Source organism: Myodes glareolus, chromosome 26, assembly GCF_982192425.1.
Source record: "Myodes glareolus chromosome 26, mMyoGla1.1, whole genome shotgun sequence".
NCBI lineage: Eukaryota > Metazoa > Chordata > Mammalia > Rodentia > Cricetidae > Myodes > Myodes glareolus.
Genome location: NC_142051.1, coordinates 24,552,958 through 24,571,795, shown reverse-complemented (window position 1 = coordinate 24,571,795; position 18,838 = coordinate 24,552,958). Strand labels below are relative to the sequence as shown.

At 36.0% G+C, this 18,838-nt stretch overlaps 2 protein-coding genes across 19 annotated transcripts in view; one reads left to right on the top strand and one right to left on the bottom strand.

Annotated features, from left to right (window-relative positions):
• The window catches only part of Ppfia2 (PPFI scaffold protein A2), a 405,005-nt gene extending 393,715 nt beyond the window's left edge, over positions 1–11,290 (top strand). For 11 of the 18 annotated variants that reach the window (XM_085683362.2, XM_048418908.3, XM_048418906.3 and 8 more), the window contains 5 exons: positions 1,264–1,439; positions 2,031–2,099; positions 7,498–7,657; positions 8,854–8,945; positions 10,897–11,290. In XM_085683362.2, the coding sequence (XP_085539488.2) occupies positions 1,264–1,439; positions 2,031–2,099; positions 7,498–7,657; positions 8,854–8,912 (464 nt within the window). In that variant the 3' untranslated portion in view covers positions 8,913–8,945; positions 10,897–11,290. The remainder of the gene's footprint in view (positions 1–1,263; positions 1,440–2,030; positions 2,100–7,497; positions 7,658–8,853; positions 8,946–10,896) is intronic. The other 7 variants (XM_048418915.3, XM_048418912.3, XM_085683361.2 and 4 more) reach the window with 1 other exon arrangement.
• Positions 11,291–13,435: 2,145 nt separating this feature from the next.
• Positions 13,436–18,838, bottom strand: part of Acss3 (acyl-CoA synthetase short chain family member 3) — a 161,697-nt gene continuing 156,294 nt past the window's right edge. Inside the window, exons 14-16 of the mRNA XM_087902008.1 lie at positions 17,277–17,376; positions 17,012–17,187; positions 13,436–16,065 (exon numbers count right to left, since the gene is read on the bottom strand). Coding sequence (XP_087758134.1) covers positions 15,997–16,065; positions 17,012–17,187; positions 17,277–17,376 — 345 coding nt within the window. The 3' untranslated portion in view covers positions 13,436–15,996. The remainder of the gene's footprint in view (positions 16,066–17,011; positions 17,188–17,276; positions 17,377–18,838) is intronic.

Genomic DNA, 18,838 nt, shown 5'->3' with positions numbered 1-18,838 from the left:
CTGTGGCTTACTGGCTAATGTTCTGAGCAGCATCTGTCTCCAACAGCTGCATGCTGTCTGTCTGACCCAACCCTCTTTCTCCCAGAATACAGTAGTTCTTTATTCATTAACCAATAAAAGCAACACAGAGACAGAAGGACCTACCACACCAGAAAGACATGATAGAATTGATGAATAAAACACATTTTTTCTGAGTTTTATCTCAAAGAGGCACACCTGGCATTTCCTCTGAAGGTTTAATGTTAAATGTTTTGTGCTTCCTTGAGATACCACCTTTAAACAAAGAAAAATCAGCTTACGGTGTCATTGTGTGCTTGAGCTTCTTTATTAGTAAATTATTGGAAAAATAATGACTTGATGCCCAAGTGTGGCCAGGTTGTGGGGACACACACCTTTAATCACAGCACTCAAGAAGACAGAGGCAGACGAATCTCAAGGAAACCAGCCTGGTCTACAGAATGAGTTCCAGGACAGTCAAAGATACGCAGAAAAAGCCTGTCTCAAAAACTCAAATAATAATAAAATAGCAAAGTATCAAGGTTCTTTCTTTTAGTTCTGATAATTCTCCTTTACATGTAGCATCAGGAGAAAAATGAGGATCTTCTAATTATGCAATATGCAATATTGAAGTGGTGGTTAAAAACGCTGCAAATAAAGAACGGCACTAGAACCAGAAAGTTGATATAGATAAATGTGCAAATGTGTCTATAATACACATATGTATGTTTTTATATATGTGTATATGTATATATGTGTATGTTACTATATGTATACATGCATATATGTATGCGTATTTTGTGTATATATGTATATATATACTATGTGTGTATATGTGTGTATATATTTGTCTATATAGATAAAGAGAGAGAAAAAAGAGAAAAAGGGGAGAAGAAGGGAGTATTAGGAGTATGAAGAAGGAGGGAGGGACAACTATCCCCATCTGGTGGCAAAAGCACCCAACTTCAGCTAGATCCCAGAGTCCTGACATAAAAGTAGCAATAAAGACTTTCAGATGGCGTTCAGTGTGATAGGAATGCTGTCCTTTCAGTAATAACAAGATTCTGAAAATACTATTATTGTGAGATTCATTAAAGCAAAGGTTGATGATTAGAACAGCATGTTCATGTAACAGAAAGGGGTAAACAACTCTCGGGATCAGAGAGGTCAGCACAAATGTCACTTGCCAGATACCTATCCTTTCAGCCAAGACTTGGGTTATCATGCAAATGGTTGTATCTTGACATGATACATTTCTTTTCCTAGATGTTTTAGTGTGGAGCAATGATCGAGTTATTCGCTGGATACAAGCGATTGGACTTCGAGACTATGCAAATAATATTCTGGAGAGTGGAGTGCATGGCTCACTTATAGCCCTCGACGAGAACTTTGACTACAGCAGCTTGGCTTTATTGTTGCAGATTCCAACACAGAACACTCAGGCAAGCAAGCCCTTTTGTGCCGCACTTCACTGGGTCTTGATTAATAGAATAACAAGTATTTCTCTTGGGAAAATATAGGTCTGTGAATTTATTTTTGTTTTTACTAAAATGATCTTAATTAGTACACAAGAATCCTTACATATGTGAAGTTTAAACTGGGCAACATGCAGCATGCTTATAATTCTAATACTTTGGTGACTGAGGCATAGGGATCACTAGTTCAAAGCCAGCCTGGGATAGTGTCTTCCTAGCATTTGTATTTATAATAAGACTTTGTTAAAAACAAACAAACAAAATGAAAAATAGGGAAACAACCTAAAGTATAAAGTTTGTGAATTACCTATTGTAAGCTTGATAGAATCCAATGCAATACAACTTGACTTTGTTTTTAACATTTTAAATTTTACATAAAATGCTGATTTGGAATAAAAATAAGTATTTGAACAAAGAACTCTTTGATTTCAGCCACTTAAGCAAGGGCATCTCTCTACTAAAATGTGTTTTTGTAATGTGTCTTCAGATAAATAAAACTTTTATGTTGTTTGAATAAAATGTAACTTTGATGACAGTAACTTTGATTTAAATCAACAGGCCAGGCAGATTCTTGAACGCGAGTACAATAACCTCTTGGCCCTGGGAACGGAGCGGCGACTGGATGAAGTGAGTTGTCACCTCACATTCAGAAGTGCCTTACAACTTGCAATGGCCTTCCCCAGAGAAGGGCCCACCAATCAGTTGTGCAATTCTAAATGGTCAATCCTAAAAACATAGAAACAAGTACCATTATACAGGCTGAGCAAATTATATGTAGAAACATGCAATAACAATTTGGGAAGTTTTGGAGGTAGTAAGGAAAGAAATGCAATTATATTGTAATGTCAAAAATAAAGAAGAGGCCATGAACTTGAGGATTAGAGCATAGGAGAGATTGTAGAAAAATGAAAGGGGAAGGGAGAAATGATGCAATTATATTTTAATTTTTCAAGTACTTTACAGCTTACAGGAAGAACGACAGACAGTACATCCATGCTCTGAAGGAACAATGGCTGCAAAGCAGCGAGTCCTATGTGTGGCATCTAGAAACTTTCATTTGTTCTTAAATTTTAAGTTACATTTCTTAGTCTTGACTTTTGTTTAGCACCGAGATTCTTGAATGTAATCACTTCGATACTTAGACATCAAAAATTGACTTAAAATAAGACATATCCATGAACAGTGACCATAAAGTTTCAAAAAACAGGTTCTTTTTTTAAATTTCTAGGCAACTAAAACACTGGTATTGATAGGTTCTACTTTTAAGTAAGGGATGTGTTTGTATTCTAAGTGCCTTTACATCTGCTCCAGAAATTTAAGAATGATAAGGAAGAGAAAATATGCTTTTAATGAATTGGAAACTTCGTAATTTTATATAGGGATGTTTAGTTTTCTTAAAAATAAAAAAAATCACCAGGTGGTGGTGGCATGAGCCTCTAATCCCTACACTGAAGAGGCAGAGGCAGACAGATCTCTGTGAGTTCGAGGCCAGCCTGGTCTACAAGAGGTAGTTCTAGGACAGGCTCCAAAGCTACAGAGAAACCCTGTCTCTAAAAACCAAATAAATAAATAAATATAAAAAACATCTTGACAGTTGTAGTCTATGATGGTTATATTGAGTACAAGAAGCCCTGAGCATGGTACACACATGTTTAAGTGATTTGGAAACCAAGGAATGTGTAATAAGATACCTGGAATGGGTGAATGAGAGATTTGCATTCTCTTTAATTGACAGGTACATTAAGATAGCCCTTCTGAGATTGTTTTAAATAAAATATTTCTGGGAGAAATTAAATGGAAATGTTGGGATAGAGTGGAAAATAGAGACATAATTCTTATGGAAAGTATTGGTGTTCCTTGCCTACAAAGAGAGTTGTTGTAAATAATTTAATGCTGAAAACATAGCTCAGTTTAAAGGGTGTGCCTAAAAAATGCAGGATCCAAGGTTTAATCCAGTTCCACAAAACACATAAAATCAAAATGAACTTGGAAAATCATAAAATACATCAAATATTCTTTATTCTAATGAACAAGGTAGATGACTTTGCTGATATAAAACCATGGTGTCCTGTGCAACGGCAATTTCAGAAATTCATAAACATAACACAAGCCAACTTCTAAAATATTTGAAATATTCTCTAATCAGAATGTGTATATTCAAAACACAGCTAAAGTGCTGAAAATATAGTTAAGTTAGTGAAGTACATGCCATACAAGCATCAAGACTTGAGTTGGGATTTTCCCTACCAGTATATAAGTTCAGGAAAGACATCACACATCTGTGGTTCAGGCCCTGAGGCGATTGAGACATATGGATCACTGGAGTTGCTTGCCACCCAAACTAGTTGAGAAGCTCAGGGTATAATAAAAGGCCCTGTCTCCCAAAATACGACAGACAACAATAAAAAAGAACTCTGGTCCTCACACACAAATGCATATGTTATGTGCAAAGACACATGAATAATACACATACATACACCATACACATGTACACACACAATAACAACACAAGGCTAAATAACAGCAATCCTGTAACACCTTTTGTTTAGTGAATCTGAGCAAAACTACTGAAGCTACTTGCCTTAACTATAGTGAATTTACTTCTGGGTTTGTACTGGCCAGAGGAAGATCCTGTTGAACTAATCTGAGAAGTTCTAATGTATGTCTAAGAGTTTGACTTCAATTAAAAAGGTATCTTTAATGGCTATAGAGACAGCTCAGCTGTTAAAAACATACACTGGCCTTTCAGAGAACCACAGTTCAGTCCTAAGTATCCACACTAGGCAACTCATAACCACCTCTACCTCCAGCTCTGGTGGATTGGATATCATTTTTGGCCTCCTCAGGCACTGCACACACAGACAAAGTCACATACACATATTTTTTTAAAATCATTTCTAAAAAAAAGTACATATTAGCCGTATCTCTTGGAACATTCTGCTTACATTATTGCTGCAAGAATATTTATTAATTTTCTGCAGAGACTGCTTTGTGTGGTGAAAGTAAAGTTAAAGAGTGTTATGATTGAGGCTCTTTGCTCACCAATTAAAAAAAACACCTTAACATGTATATTAAAGATGTCATACAGCCTTAAAATGTAAGATAGGATTTATATAGTTGATCAATATTTAAATTAAACACCTCTTTTCCAAATATATACAACTCAGAGAGGTCATACTATATTGAAATATATTGTTTCCTTCATTCACCGGTGAACATTGAATATCTGAGAAAATATAAAACAAAATCATTTTGATATAGTATATATCACTTAGCTTAAAAACGAGCAAATAAAAATGAAATTTAAATATCGACAATAGGAATGTTAACTCTGTATAATCGGCAAATTATCTAAATTATCTCCCAAACAGACCTTTAGTGGGAGTTAAATTGACAGGCACTAAAGGATATGTTATATTGTTCCAACAGAGCCATAACAATTTGTAATAGGTGGTGTCAGTTATTTCTCTATATATCAGAATAAAATAAATAAGATAGTGAAGTAAGTTACACATGTGTTGTGGAAGGAATCGGGCTAGTTAGATCAGAAGAACATGGAGCAGATCTCTCATTTTTACAAGTGTCACAGAATGCCAAACTGATCATCAGAGAACACTGTACCCTGACACAATATAGATACAGCAATGTGCCCTGTGCCCTGCCCTGACCCTCTGACCTGTTTATAATTAACCAGGAATGCCCTGACTTGCATGGTTCCTCTTTACATGGCACAGTACAGAACTGGAAATTACACACAGAGAAGCTCATGTTAACCTTCCAGGACTACACAGCCCTATCAAAACTATATTCCTTTGCACAGTACAAATCATGTGCCAGGTGACTGAACCCAAAGACACCTTAACAGCAAAAAGACATCTCTCAAGTGGAGACCTCTGCAGAAAATTGACCTGTATTTTTGGTAGCATTTTACTTATTGGTCAATCTACTGCTCTCTAAGTATGTACCATCAACTCTTCTTCCTATTCTGGTCTAAATGATGGATTCATTACCCCCTTCACTTTTCCCTGCTACCTCAGTGAGTTATATGTTTACTCACTAAACATATATGTCACTATATAGCTTCAGTCTTGGTGATCTTAGAAAATAATATCTATATGGGATGATTTATAGATTTGTTAAAAATAAACACACACACACTATATTGAATTCTATGTTTCTGATTACTATTTCAAATGAAAATAATTGCCTTTGAACAGGTACTTTGTATATACAGAAAGAGGAGAGATAATTTCATTGACACATACCAGAATTACATCATTTTTTCTCTTTTGAAAATTTCATACACTCTATTTTGATTATATTCACTTCTCTTCCAACTCTTTCCAAATATCCCCTCGAAGTCATATATCTAAATTTGGGTCTTCATTCTTTTTCATAAACACACAGAATCCAATAAGCGATACCCATATATTTTGGCCATCAACCTCTCAGAGACCATAAATTTAGAGAAAACTAACTCTCCCACTTCCCCAGCAACTATCAGTTATCAATAACTCCCAAGCCATGAGTGAGACATTAGGATCACCTCTTTCTCCATGCTGGAATTTTATCTGCCTTGAGCTTGCATAGATCTCTGGCCTACTATCACACCCACTGTGAACTCATATGCATGGCTTCCCGTCTGTACCTAGAGGAAAGCATTATTGTAGTCACCCACCAGCTCTAGCTCTTGAAATCATTCGACTCTTTATTCCACAATGATCCCCGAGCGTTGGAAGAGATGGGTGTGATATGGATGTCTCATATAAGGCTTAACATTCTATGCTTTCTTACTTTCTATACCACAACCAGTTGGGAGTCTTTAGGTTAACTCCTATATACTGCACAAAGAGGCATCTCTGATAAGGTTTTAGAGTTACATTAATCTGTAGGCAGAAAGACAAGTCATTAGGAGTAAGTTAAATGCTATGTCCACTTAGCAGAGTAAGATCAGTGGGTTCCCCACATCCTGTATATCCTCTTGTTCTTGGCCCTGAAAGTGGTACTTGGTGTGAGTCCTATCTTATGGTGCGGGCCTTACATACATTCAACCTGAAAGTGGTTGGTTACTCCTGTAATGTTTGTGCCACCATTGAACCAGGGGGCATGTTTTGTCAGGCCAGTGATCATTGCCAATCAGAAGGATTATAACTGCATAAAACAGATTGGTGATTGTTTCCTCTTCCAGTATCAACACAGTACATTTTAGAACTATAAAAGCTAGCCACTTGGCATTAGGTTTCTAGAACAATTCCAGCTTAATCTCACCATGCTTTAGGGCTCATGTATCTGGTGCTTTCAGCAACAGGGTCTTAACATCAACTTCTGGAGGGGAGCTAGGAACAGCATCGTTCGTATGTAATCTTTATCCACCAGATTTATCCTTTGCTTTTAATATTACCTTAAAATCAAGTGTGCTAATTGAAAGGATGGAGCCTGGGCTGCAAAGATTTTCCAAAATAAATAAATAAATAAATAAATCCAGTTAATTCATCATCACCTAAAATCTAACAAATCACATGTTAAGCGTTTCTTATTAAGATTATAGCTAATTGTATCGCATGCTAACCAGTGTGCCTCAAATACAGATTTTTGAATACTATCGATCTTTTGTGTATAGAAAAGTGATATTTGTTGATTATTTAACTCAGATGCACTATACTTATCTGATGTAATTAAGTATCAGCTCATATTGAAAAATCCTTTAGCGCAAAATGGAACCAAATAAATCTAATGTTCTATTTAGATTAAAAAATACCTTTAGTATTTTAAGATTTCCAGAATGTTTAAAGGTAACAAACTTTAGGTTTGAAATCATATTAAAATTTTATCTTAAAAACGTTTGCATCGCATTTACTGTCTCCTTCTGGAACCAACAAAGGTGTTCAAAATGAAGCATAGCATCCCTATGTGTACTAGACAGGCTGAATTTAAATAGACGCTATCACATGCCCCTGAGCACACAGATGCATGGACTGTAGCTTCTTTGTTTTCATGCCACCCAATTCTAACTCTGTCCTGGCAGAACGATGACAAGAATTTCAGACGTGGCTCAACCTGGCGAAGGCAGTTCCCTCCCCGTGAAGTCCACGGAATCAGCATGATGCCTGGGTCCTCAGAGACATTACCAGCTGGGTTCAGGTTAACTACAACATCTGGGCAGTCAAGAAAAATGACGACGGATGGTACAGTAGCTTTACACTTCCGCCTATAGCGTAAAAGCTTGTTTAGACAAAATCATATAATTCCTCAACTTTGCATAGCCTTCTGGAATTGATTCTTTCCTTGAGTTGGTTTGCTCTGCTTGAAATTCATTTTGCTTTTTCTTTCTTTCTTTTTTAATCAAAAAAAGACAATGTGTAAACTGGCAATGCATGACTCCATGAGACTTTATACACATTTGAAAAATAATTTACAGCCCTCCACAAAACAGTTCCACTACCGTCTACATCTAGGAAAAAACAATACACATATGCATGATTTATGTTTCTTTACTCTTCTATTGCCAAAATAAATAATCCACATAAAATGCAGGTTTGATTTGAAATCAAATCCGACTCGAAATGGGAATTCACTGTATTGGCACTTTTATACGTTGAAATACAAACTTTATGTTTTATCCTTCAAATTAAGTTTTATCAGATATGTTTTGTCTCTGACCAGGCAGAAAGCCTAAAATAAACAATCACAGACATGAAAAGAGAATAAGCATGCACAAAACCAACAGTGATTTCCCAGTTGCATCTCTCTATGGACACTAGACTTATGCTACATCCTTCGCAAAAGAAACAGTCATTCTGGAGAGACGGCTTTGAAATAGTAACCAGGAGCCTCAAATTTCTGTTTTGGAGATGTCAAGGAAAAGCAGTCTTTCTCTTATTATTCAGATAATAATCTAGACTCTTCATTTCTTTTCAAGCTGTTATGGCAATTAAAAATCATCTGTGCATAAAGTATCTTTGATCCACATTTCTTTAGCATGTTAATATTTTGGAACTGGTTAGCAAGGTTCATGAATAATTTAACATGATTAAAATTAGTATGGAAGTTTGTCACTACATAGAGAAGAAAAAAAATGAAACACCACAATCCACAATACCAAGTTATCTGAGAGTAATCTTCAAAGCAAAAGCAGGCTCACCCTAGGGAGTTGCTTTGTTACAGATTTCATCTAAGGAGGACTACATTGCAACTGGAGAGCTCAGCTCAATTGCACTCCGGTAAATTTTTATTAGTCACTGGGGCTAGGGAAGAGGAACGTGAGTGGCTCGTGTCTGAGAAAAGATAGTCTACAAATACGGCCAGGATCCCTTTTCGCAGAGAAAATTATTCTCTCTCATCTCTCGCGTGCGAACCTCTAAAGCCCTTTTCTCCTTCGCAGTTCCGTCATCAAGACTGCAGAGGTTAGACAACTCCACTGTTCGCACATACTCATGTTGACAAGCCACTCAAAGGAGGCAGCGCTAACCTGCTGTGAGTAGTGTCTCTTGGCTGAGTGACAAGGCACCGACAGAAAGAAAGATGGGGTTTACAGAGACTAGTCAATATACCCCATACCTTTTGGTATGGCCCTAGCAGCACAGAGGTGTGGTCAGGCCCTATAAGAATCTAGAAGTCCTAATCCTTCATCTAGCATTTCCTATCGTTATCAGTCTTCTGTGTTTTGTGATCTGCCTACTTTAGGCCTGCCACTCAGTCATTCCTCATTAATGAGTTGCTGAGCAAATTATTTTCGGTGGCATTTTATGTTGACACCTACATAGTTTTATTAATATGAGTCTGGCATTTGAATCTCAGACTTCAAGTGTCTGTCCTAGCAGGAAGCCAAAACAGAACAAAGGAATTTGTGCAAGTTGGCAGTCAAGTAGTGTAAGAGGCAGGAAGTTAGATGTGGATTAATATTAATAACAAAGTTGAAAATAAAAATATTAAATTTCAAAAAAAATATTAAATTTCCAATGTCTTGTCTCTACCACCATGATTTATATATGTTGAAATCAAGTATTAATTTTAAGAATCTGGGAAATATTCATAGAAACAAAATTTGGAAGAATTGGGAACAGAAATTGTGTAAAACTTTGATATATACCTAAGACATAAGTCATTTGTAAGGAATTACCAACCAGTGAAAGGTATTATTTCATCTACATAACATGGAATTTTCTTTTAAAACTTTTTTTATGAGTAAAACTGCTTTCCTAGACTTAGAAGTTTTAAATTTTTGAAAATTCCTTTAACCTAAAATTTGGGTGTACCAAACTACCCTATGATTTCCAATGAGCTGATATTTGGAAAAGAATATTTTTGCAGCAGCATGCGTACCCAGGGATGGGATAAGAATGCGGAAAGAGAGAGCAGCAATCTACCTTGTGCTGTTTTTTTTTTTCATTGTCTTAAATCAGGATCGCTGTACAGTGTAGTCTTGTCTTCAGGACTAACACGGGAAGTGACATGTTGCCTTACATGGGTCACTAACTGATAAAACCGAAAAAAGAAATAAGACAAATTTTTTAATTTCACAAAATGTTATGCTAATATAATTTTTATTGTGATATACTCTTTGGTTTCATAAGGCATGGCTTTGAATATATAAAAATATTGCTAAGTATGAGACTTTCCAAAATACTGTTTATAACAGATTCAACATATAACATACTAAGTTTCTCAGAAATTTAATAATTCACGAGCTTATAAATGACTAATTCTTATAGTAGTGCTTGCTGCTTAGCTTTAGGCTCATGCGTAGAATTAATCTTGAGCTGTTTGCAATTTTTCCGTGCATGTCATTCTAGTTCATATTTCCTAGTTAGTAAACTTTAAAGGGAATAAACATATGAATAGGCTCATTGAAGGCAGTCTTTACTTTTATTTTGGTGAGAAATTAAAACGACTGTTGTGACCAACAAAGTCAAAACAGATTTCTTATTGATCTTTTGTGTCGGTAAGCGCAATTGTGGGATTTTCCTATTACATCATGGCTGTCATTGGTAGTAAAATACATACAGCCGAAACAGAAAGTTCAAAATGTGCTATGGTTTATGGTCTGTCATGACTAAAGTAAAGCATCATTTTAAGAACCCTAAAATATATGAACTAGAATCTAAATCTATTCTACGGAATAGGTCATTTCAACCCAACGTAATAATTAGCAACCTATAAAAAATTCAGACGGCATGCTGCCATTCTACGTGACTATCTCTGTTTCTATTATAGCCGTACTTTTGCCAAAGTTGAACAAATCCTACTTAACATCCCAGAAATGCAATAAGTGGAGACTAGCAAATGTCACTGATCTACTCTTAGGGACATGCTAGATAGCTTTCTTTGCATTGAGGTTTTAGATCAGACCTATGCACCCCAGAGGACAGTGGGAGCCACTGTTAGGAGCTACCAATCAACTCATGACATTCGTTTCCCTTCGCAGATGTCATCTTTTCAGTATACACAACCTAAAGTGCACTACTGCCTAGGAAGACAAACGGAGAAAGCCTTTATGAAGACTGGAATTCTAAGGACATACTATAAGTAACAGTTTACCAAACGTTAAACACGGGATTTTTGGGGGGAGTCAGATATTAAGTTTGGTTAGTTTATTATGATTGTAATAAAACGCTTAAGTCGTCTGAAATACAAACATCACCCACATCATAAATTCTGTACATCCGATGCTTTTATGAGATGGAATTACTTGTTTTTTCATGTTGTAATATAATAGGCATTTATGTATGACTGTGTATCATTTCTTTTTAAATGTGTAAGTCTCCTGTAAATGGATATAAATATGATTTTTTTAACAAATAAAATATATGGTTCATGGAGTCCTGAGTGAAAACATTAAACAATTCCCAGTCCTGTTTGTATTTTCCCATCCCACAGTTTTTACAGTCAATCAATATGTTTCCTAGAAGTATGTTTCATGCTTCAACATGCTTCTTCTTTAAGTCTGTCAAACCTTACAGCTGAACACCTGCCTCTGATCATGTAAAAAAAAAATTAAAAAAAAATAGAGAGAGAATGATTTAACCTGGACCTGGAGCCAAAACTTACCTTTCAAGGCAATCAGGGATGTGATGTCCTCTCTCTGTCGAAAAAGCACTGTGATGGCTCAATCTCCTTTTCAACAACAACAACAAAAAAGCCAAACTCTGTTTACAAGCATCATATGCAATGCTTTTAAAAATTTGTATTAAAAAAACAACATTGTCTAATCCTGTTGCCTGTGGACCAAGAAACACACACACACAACACACACACACAACATAGACATGCATACATACAACCCAGACACACACACACACACACACACACACACACACACACACCTTCTTTATTAAGAACCCACATGTTCATTCAAATACCCGAACTGCCAGCTAACCCTGGACAGTGAGTGTCTAACACTGTGGAGTCGGAGGCCCATCTCCACCAGGAACAAAAACACAAACAAACTGAACCCTTTAGCACTCCCCACCCCTTTTTTAAAATCACTGTTAACAGGGCATTAGCCAGACTGAAGTCTAATGTTACTCAAGTCTACGCCTTTAGCTGAAATGACTTTTTTTGTGACTTCCCTGAATTCATTTTCATCCGAGGAAAAAAGACAGAATGATGAAAATATATAGTGTATAAAACGTAGAGAAGAGTCATCTCTTTCTTGTGGCTTTATTTGGTGGTGTCACTGTTGTTTATTTCTAGTTTATATGGGAGATTTCAAAGTGAAACCTATTTAACAATACCATTGATCGAACTGCTGTTTACCTGCTGCTTGGTCTTATTAAGTGCAAGACCTGTCATTAGTAAATTCTTTTTTTTTTCTTTTGTATTTTAATTTGTTATATTTGCACGTACATTTGTTTTGATGTCTATTTTTGTTGAACAGATTCAATCAAAAGGTAATGGTAACAGAAGCCCTCTCCATTGTCAATAAAAAAAAAATAATGCTTCCAGTTTTCTGCTTAAGCTTTGTTTTCTAGTAGTATAAACTTTAATGATTTACTCGAATTACAAAGACAATCACTCAGTGATTTCCAATGCAGTTTTCTTTGAAATCAGGTCTGCCACTAGAGGGAGGTCTAAACCAGCTGATGGAAGTGTTTTGAGTTTAAAAAAAAAAAAATGTTGCTCATGTAAAACCGGTGTGAAAGGGGCAAAGAGCAGCTCGTGATGAGAATGAACTCATCTAAATGAAATATAAGAGAAACTAAGATACTCCTAAGATATAAAAATTATATACCAGTACAGTAACTAAGGTTGCAGAGCCATAGCGAAAGATAGGCGATATCTAACCTATAACGAAGAAAAAATTATTTTGGCTGATATTTTTGGATAATCCAGCTCAAGAATTGTCAGATCTGCATGTTTTGGGAAATCAAGTGTTGTGAGACGGCGTGACAGGATGCATGTACTAGAGAAAACTGCTTATCTCAAAGCCACGGATATGGAGAACGTTGATGGAATGGAACCATACAGTCCCCTAGGGAGAGGTTCCCTTCAGTGACCTAAGCCTTTCCCATCATCATTGCCCTGCCTGGCACTCAGCACAGAAGTTTTGGGGGACATTTCATAGCTAAGTCTAGCAACTACTCACTCAGTCACCAAAATCAGTTTCTGCTTTTGAGAAACTACATTTTAAAAAAAAAATTACTGGTGATATGTATTAGGTACTAGCAGTGTGATACATTGCATCCAACTACTTAGCCTCAAGGAAATGCAAAATATGTTTTAATGTATTAGGATATTTTAGTCAGATTTGAAAACCAGTTTCATGGATTGAGTTTTGAGTCTAAATTTCTGGGTAGTTTGTTTTTTATTTTTTGTTTTTCCCATATGACCACCAACATTAGGAATATTGACCAAGCTTTTTCAAATACAATTTTATATAAATAAACCTACCTTTTGACATGTAAAACAAGTTTCATTTATATCTGTTGAGTGTATTTTATCGGGCAAAATAAATTGGCACACTCTTTAGTTACTAAAGTACATTTATTTTTGTTTCAAATGTTTTACAAATTTAAAAATTTCATAAAATACAAGATTACACAGAACCAATTTAGGTAAATAGAAGTATGGTCACATTTTGTAGAATTATTGCTATCAAAGACACACCCAATTCAAAAAACTTCAGCTGAAATTTGGCAAAAATAGTATAGTGATACTTAAAATAAGAAGTCATTTAATTTTCTCCCCAAATTGTAAACTGTCTGATGCATATGTTAAATATTTCATTTCTCCATTTTATCCACATAAATGTGACCACTGTCTCTGGACTGTAGTGGAGAAGTTCCTCACTGAAATATAAGAAACAGCTCCATCCAAAGTGTAATGCACTTGACTTTTTGTTTGCTTATATGTTTTTTGTTCTTAGAGTCCCACAATTGGAAAATAATGCAGGCCTGTTTGCAGAGGTGTCCCTTCAGATCTGTTAAAGAGGAATATCTACAAATGATTTGAAGATAATCCTTTTTCAGTCCTTAGATTTGCCTGAGTTTGTAACTTGCAAACAAAAATGATGAATTCAGTTAAAATATCTGACTCAAGTGGGGGAAAATAATGAACTGCACCATAATGCTAACATATTAAAAATAATAATGGTTTTTAACCCTATAGTCTTGATAATGTATAAAATTTACACATACAATGGGAAATTCAAAGAACTGAACAGGTTCTAGTAATAATATGTATATCCAGTTGATTTAACTCAAGGTACCAAAACAATTAAAGAGAATAAAGATATTGTTTTCAGATTTATCAATGAAGAAGGTAGTTTAATCAGTAAAAGTTTCCTTTGAGAAGTCACTTATTATCTACGCAAAGGAAAGCTATATAAAATACACATATTTTATGACAGGAAAATTCTAATTTGTTGCTTTCCACCTGCATTTCATGTATTTGAATGGTTATGTTAGAACATTGGGCTCTTCATAATAATATTTCCCAAAAACTGAAGTACTGAGAAATTATTCTGAAAACTTTCAATGATTCAATGAAAGTATACTTTTTGGATTTAAATGTATGCTCTGATGAATAATACATGTAGAGCTCTAAGCTCGTTAATTATTTCTTTCTACTCTAGTTAATGGGTATACTTCTATAACCTTATTAAAGGCTCATTTTCAATTTTTTGAAAAGGCTCAATCACTTTATAGAAGTGTAGATGGAAATAAATGTTAGAGCATAATTTGTAAATGAGTTAACGTTTATTCAAAGTTAAAACTTGCAGTAAAAGCAGACATTTGGGGTTCTCTTGAAACTCAGAGGTTCGTGCAGTCTTCCTCCTGAGCCAGATTTATCTGGGGACTGTTATGGCTGCCTCCTAGATGGAACACATGATTTCCAGTACTTAACGCTTCATACTCTTATTAAAAATCCCTTGTTGGGATATATGGCTCAAGAATCCACCATAAATTCATTGATCTCCTAGAGTATAGCTCAGTGGAAGAGTGCTTGCCTAATGTGCAGAAGGCTCTGGGTTTGATCCCATAAGAGAGAGAAACAAACAAACAAACAAACAAACAAAAACGCTAATTTGGAACTCAGTACAATAGTATCCCAACAACCAAGATTTAGAGTACCAGGGTTTCCAAGACAGCCACACTCATGTATAGTAGATGTGAGGCCAACCAAGAAAACATGTCACCTTGTCAAAAAAAAAAAAAAAAAAAAGAAAGAAAGAAAGAAAGAAAGAAAGAAAGAAAGAAAGAAAGAAAGAAAGAAAGAAAAAGAAAAAACAAAACAGAATGGGGGGAACTCATTGATATTATCTAGAACATCTTCTAATTTTTAGAATAAGACTAAAACTTCCCTATTTTTCTTTATATAATCCCTTTATCACTTCATTCCATTTCTACGCAATCAACTCGGGCAGGGGATTTGACGAGCCTCCATTCTACAAAAGATTTGAGGGAAAACTGTCTAATTTCTCTGGCAGACATATGCCTCCCCTTACCCGGTCACAGACAACCTAGAAATGGTAGTCCATTCTGGGACCCTGTGCTGCTGAGAACCTAGCAACACGGCTCCATTCTCGGCCTTGTGTTGCTTACATGATCATCTTTAGATGATTACCGTAAACAAGATAGTCATCTTCAAAACATTAAACATCTGAGGTTCCACAATAACAATGGAAATTATATTTTACCTTGATTTGAATTTAGATTTTGATCAAAGGGTGGCTGACTCTTATCTCCTGGAAGTGTGCTTATATTACAGATGCTTTCAACTGAAATATGTTTGTAAGGCAGATGAATTTATAAAAACGTACACCAAAGACATGCTCCTTAATATGCAAGATAGCATATAATGATTCATGTTACAGGAAAGAGGTAACAATATGAACTGGCTCACATAACATAACATAACATAACATAACATAAAATACAGCCCTTTCATGGGTTATTAGACTGAATTAATTCTAAGGCTCACATTTGAGTTAAAAATGAATTTTTAAGTGTTTACTTATAGAAAATAAACAACTTAAATCCAGTTAGAAGATGAAGACAGACTGACTGGACACAGTAGATAAAAATCACAGGCTCTGCCTCAGCACTTCCTCTATGTGACCAAAAATGCTGGGGTCCTCAATAGTAGGCGTTACCTGGAAAGAAATAGACAACATCACATGCTCATATCCCCTTTAACTTCTTGTATAACAAACAGTGATATACTTTGCTTTAGCACTCCTCTTTTTTGTTTTGTTATGCTTTTAACTTTCTTTGGATTTTTTACTTTTTTGACACAGTTGCTCCTGTAGTATAGGTTGGTTTTAAACACCTTACCTAGCGGTGGTCAGCCTTGAGCTCCTGATTTACCTGCCTTTACTTCCCAAATGCTAGGGTTACAGGCCACATGATTTATACCACCAATTAGTTCACACACACACAAAAAGAAACAGACAAAATGTGCGAAGTAGGGACCTTCAAGTACAATACTTAAAATTTAATCTTTAGGAATAGTCAAGGAAATAGTGTGTTTAGCAAAATTGTTGGTATGTCCGTGGCGTCTCTAGAATTTGTGTTTGTTTATTCTGAAATTCCCTCAGACAAATGATTCTTATAATTATATTAAGATTATTGATGAATTTATAGATGGTCATGACCATCACATGCATTGACATTGAAACGTGTGTGTACTTGAATCAGTCTAAAGTTTCCTAAGACAATTGTCTCTCTTCATTGTAGAATCAATTAGCACCGATATCCTAGAACATTTTAGACTTCTCAAATACTTCAATTTCTCATCATGGATGGTCATTAGTAATTATAATGAAGCAAAATATACATTTAGTTCAAAGAGATGAATTTCTTCAAGTTTGTTTGAAATGTACAAAACTGATAAATTCAAAGTTCACCCATCAGTTCCTATAAGTAAATCATATGATTTAACCAATATTTTTTTCTCAAGTTCTCATACTTTCAAAGTATGAAGGTTTGCCAGGCATAGAATTCATGATTGAAAATGTTAATTTAATAGAATTTTGTTTGTGCCACACCCATGATCAAAATCATTTCAAGACTCAGCATTATAGAATCTGAATGGTTTACCTTATAAGGCTTGCCATTTACCAAGGCAGACAGCGTAGACCGTGGAATCTTGCCAGACCTCGTTTTGGGTAACTGTTTGACAAAAACTGCATTTCGAAAAGCAGCCACAGGGCCAATGCTCTGCCTAACATGTTTCACGATTTCTTCCAAGACTTGTTCTTCTGTTGCATTTATATCTAGTGAGGAAAAAAAAGTGAGCTGGTAAGTGCGAAACTAATGGCAATCATTCCAATCCAAACAGTCAGGGACGACAGAGACAGCTCACCTTTCTTCAACACGCAGAGGGCTAAAGGAACATGACCTTTCAGAGGGTCTTCTTTGCCAACCACAGCACAGTCAGCAACAGTTCCATGTGAAAGGACTGACTGCAATAAAAAGGTCATGCTTTAGAATATATATATATATATATATATATATATATATATATATATATATATATATATATCGTGAAATCCATAGCTGCTTTCCTGCAATTTCCTACAGGTTCGCATCATTTCAACTGAGGCAAACAGTTAGGATCCCCACGGTAGTTACTCAGGGCTGACCGTAACAAAGATAAATTGCTTGGCTTCCCTGGAAAGTGAAGAGATTGTTTCTTCATCTTAATTGCTTGTTGATGACGTCAAAGAAAATATATAAAGAAAATTGTATGTAAACAGAGCCCAGAGGCCTTCTCTAACAGGAAACTTTAGGGGTGATTGATTCGATATCAGAACTGTCTACCTAATAAGTCTGTTTTTCAGTGGATCCAAGGATGACTCCCCCCAAAAAGTGAATTTATTTCTGAGGACTAATGGAGTGTTCTATTCCGTAGATGGATCCTTCCACCTAAAGAGGCTTCTCCAAATATAGGGGAGATTTTCCAGGAAGAGAATTCCTGGTACCAGATTATCACCACTATAGGGAACAATTTCTGTAGTGTTCACCTCAAGGTCAGTAGGTCATAAAGAGCAAAAGAGCATTATCTCTAGGATCACAGATTTATGTACCACCAAAAATAGAGATGCCTATGGTTAAATTATCTACTTAGGTGTGACTGACACAAATGCATGAGCAAAAGTCCTCTGAGACTGAAGCACATTTGTCTTTACCAATGTCTAACGAGAGAGAACAGTCAAGAATCTTGATGCACAGCTCATTCCCCGGAGCTTATTCTGTCTGCTATTCATTCATTCAACAAATACTTGATGCTCTCAAAACTACAAGGCTACTGCAGTAGGCTCACTGAAGAGCAAATATGCACAAAGTATTGTACTGGATGCTTCTGTGTGTCAACTTGATGCAAGCTACAGTCTTCAGAAGAAGGAGCCTTAGCTGAGGAAATTTCTTCCTGGGATTCAGCTGGCAGGCATTTTCTCATTTAGTCATCAGTGGCGAAGGGCCCAGCCCTGAGCTGCTGGTCCTGGATTCTGTAAGGGGATGGGCTGAACAAGCTACGGGAAGCAAGCCAGTAAACAGCTCCCCTTCATGCCCCTTCATCAGTTCCTGCCTCTGAGATTCTTCGCTGTTTAGGATCCTTTCCTGACTTCTTTCAGGAATGAAACCAATGCTTAAATGTCAGTCAGGTCATGGCATTTTATCTCAGCAATAGAACCCCTAAGACAAATTGGTACCAGCATAATGGGGTATTGCTGTAACAGACATGACCATGTTTGGAAGAGGATTGTGAAAGGACTTTGGAACTTTGAGCTAGAAGAACCATTGAGTGGTAAGAGCTCAGTGAGATGTTCTTTAGGAGCTTGGAAAGCAAGAATGTTGAGAGCACAGCATAAGATAGAGGTCTGGCTTGTGAAGTTTCAGATGGAAGTGTAGAGACTCTATCAGGAC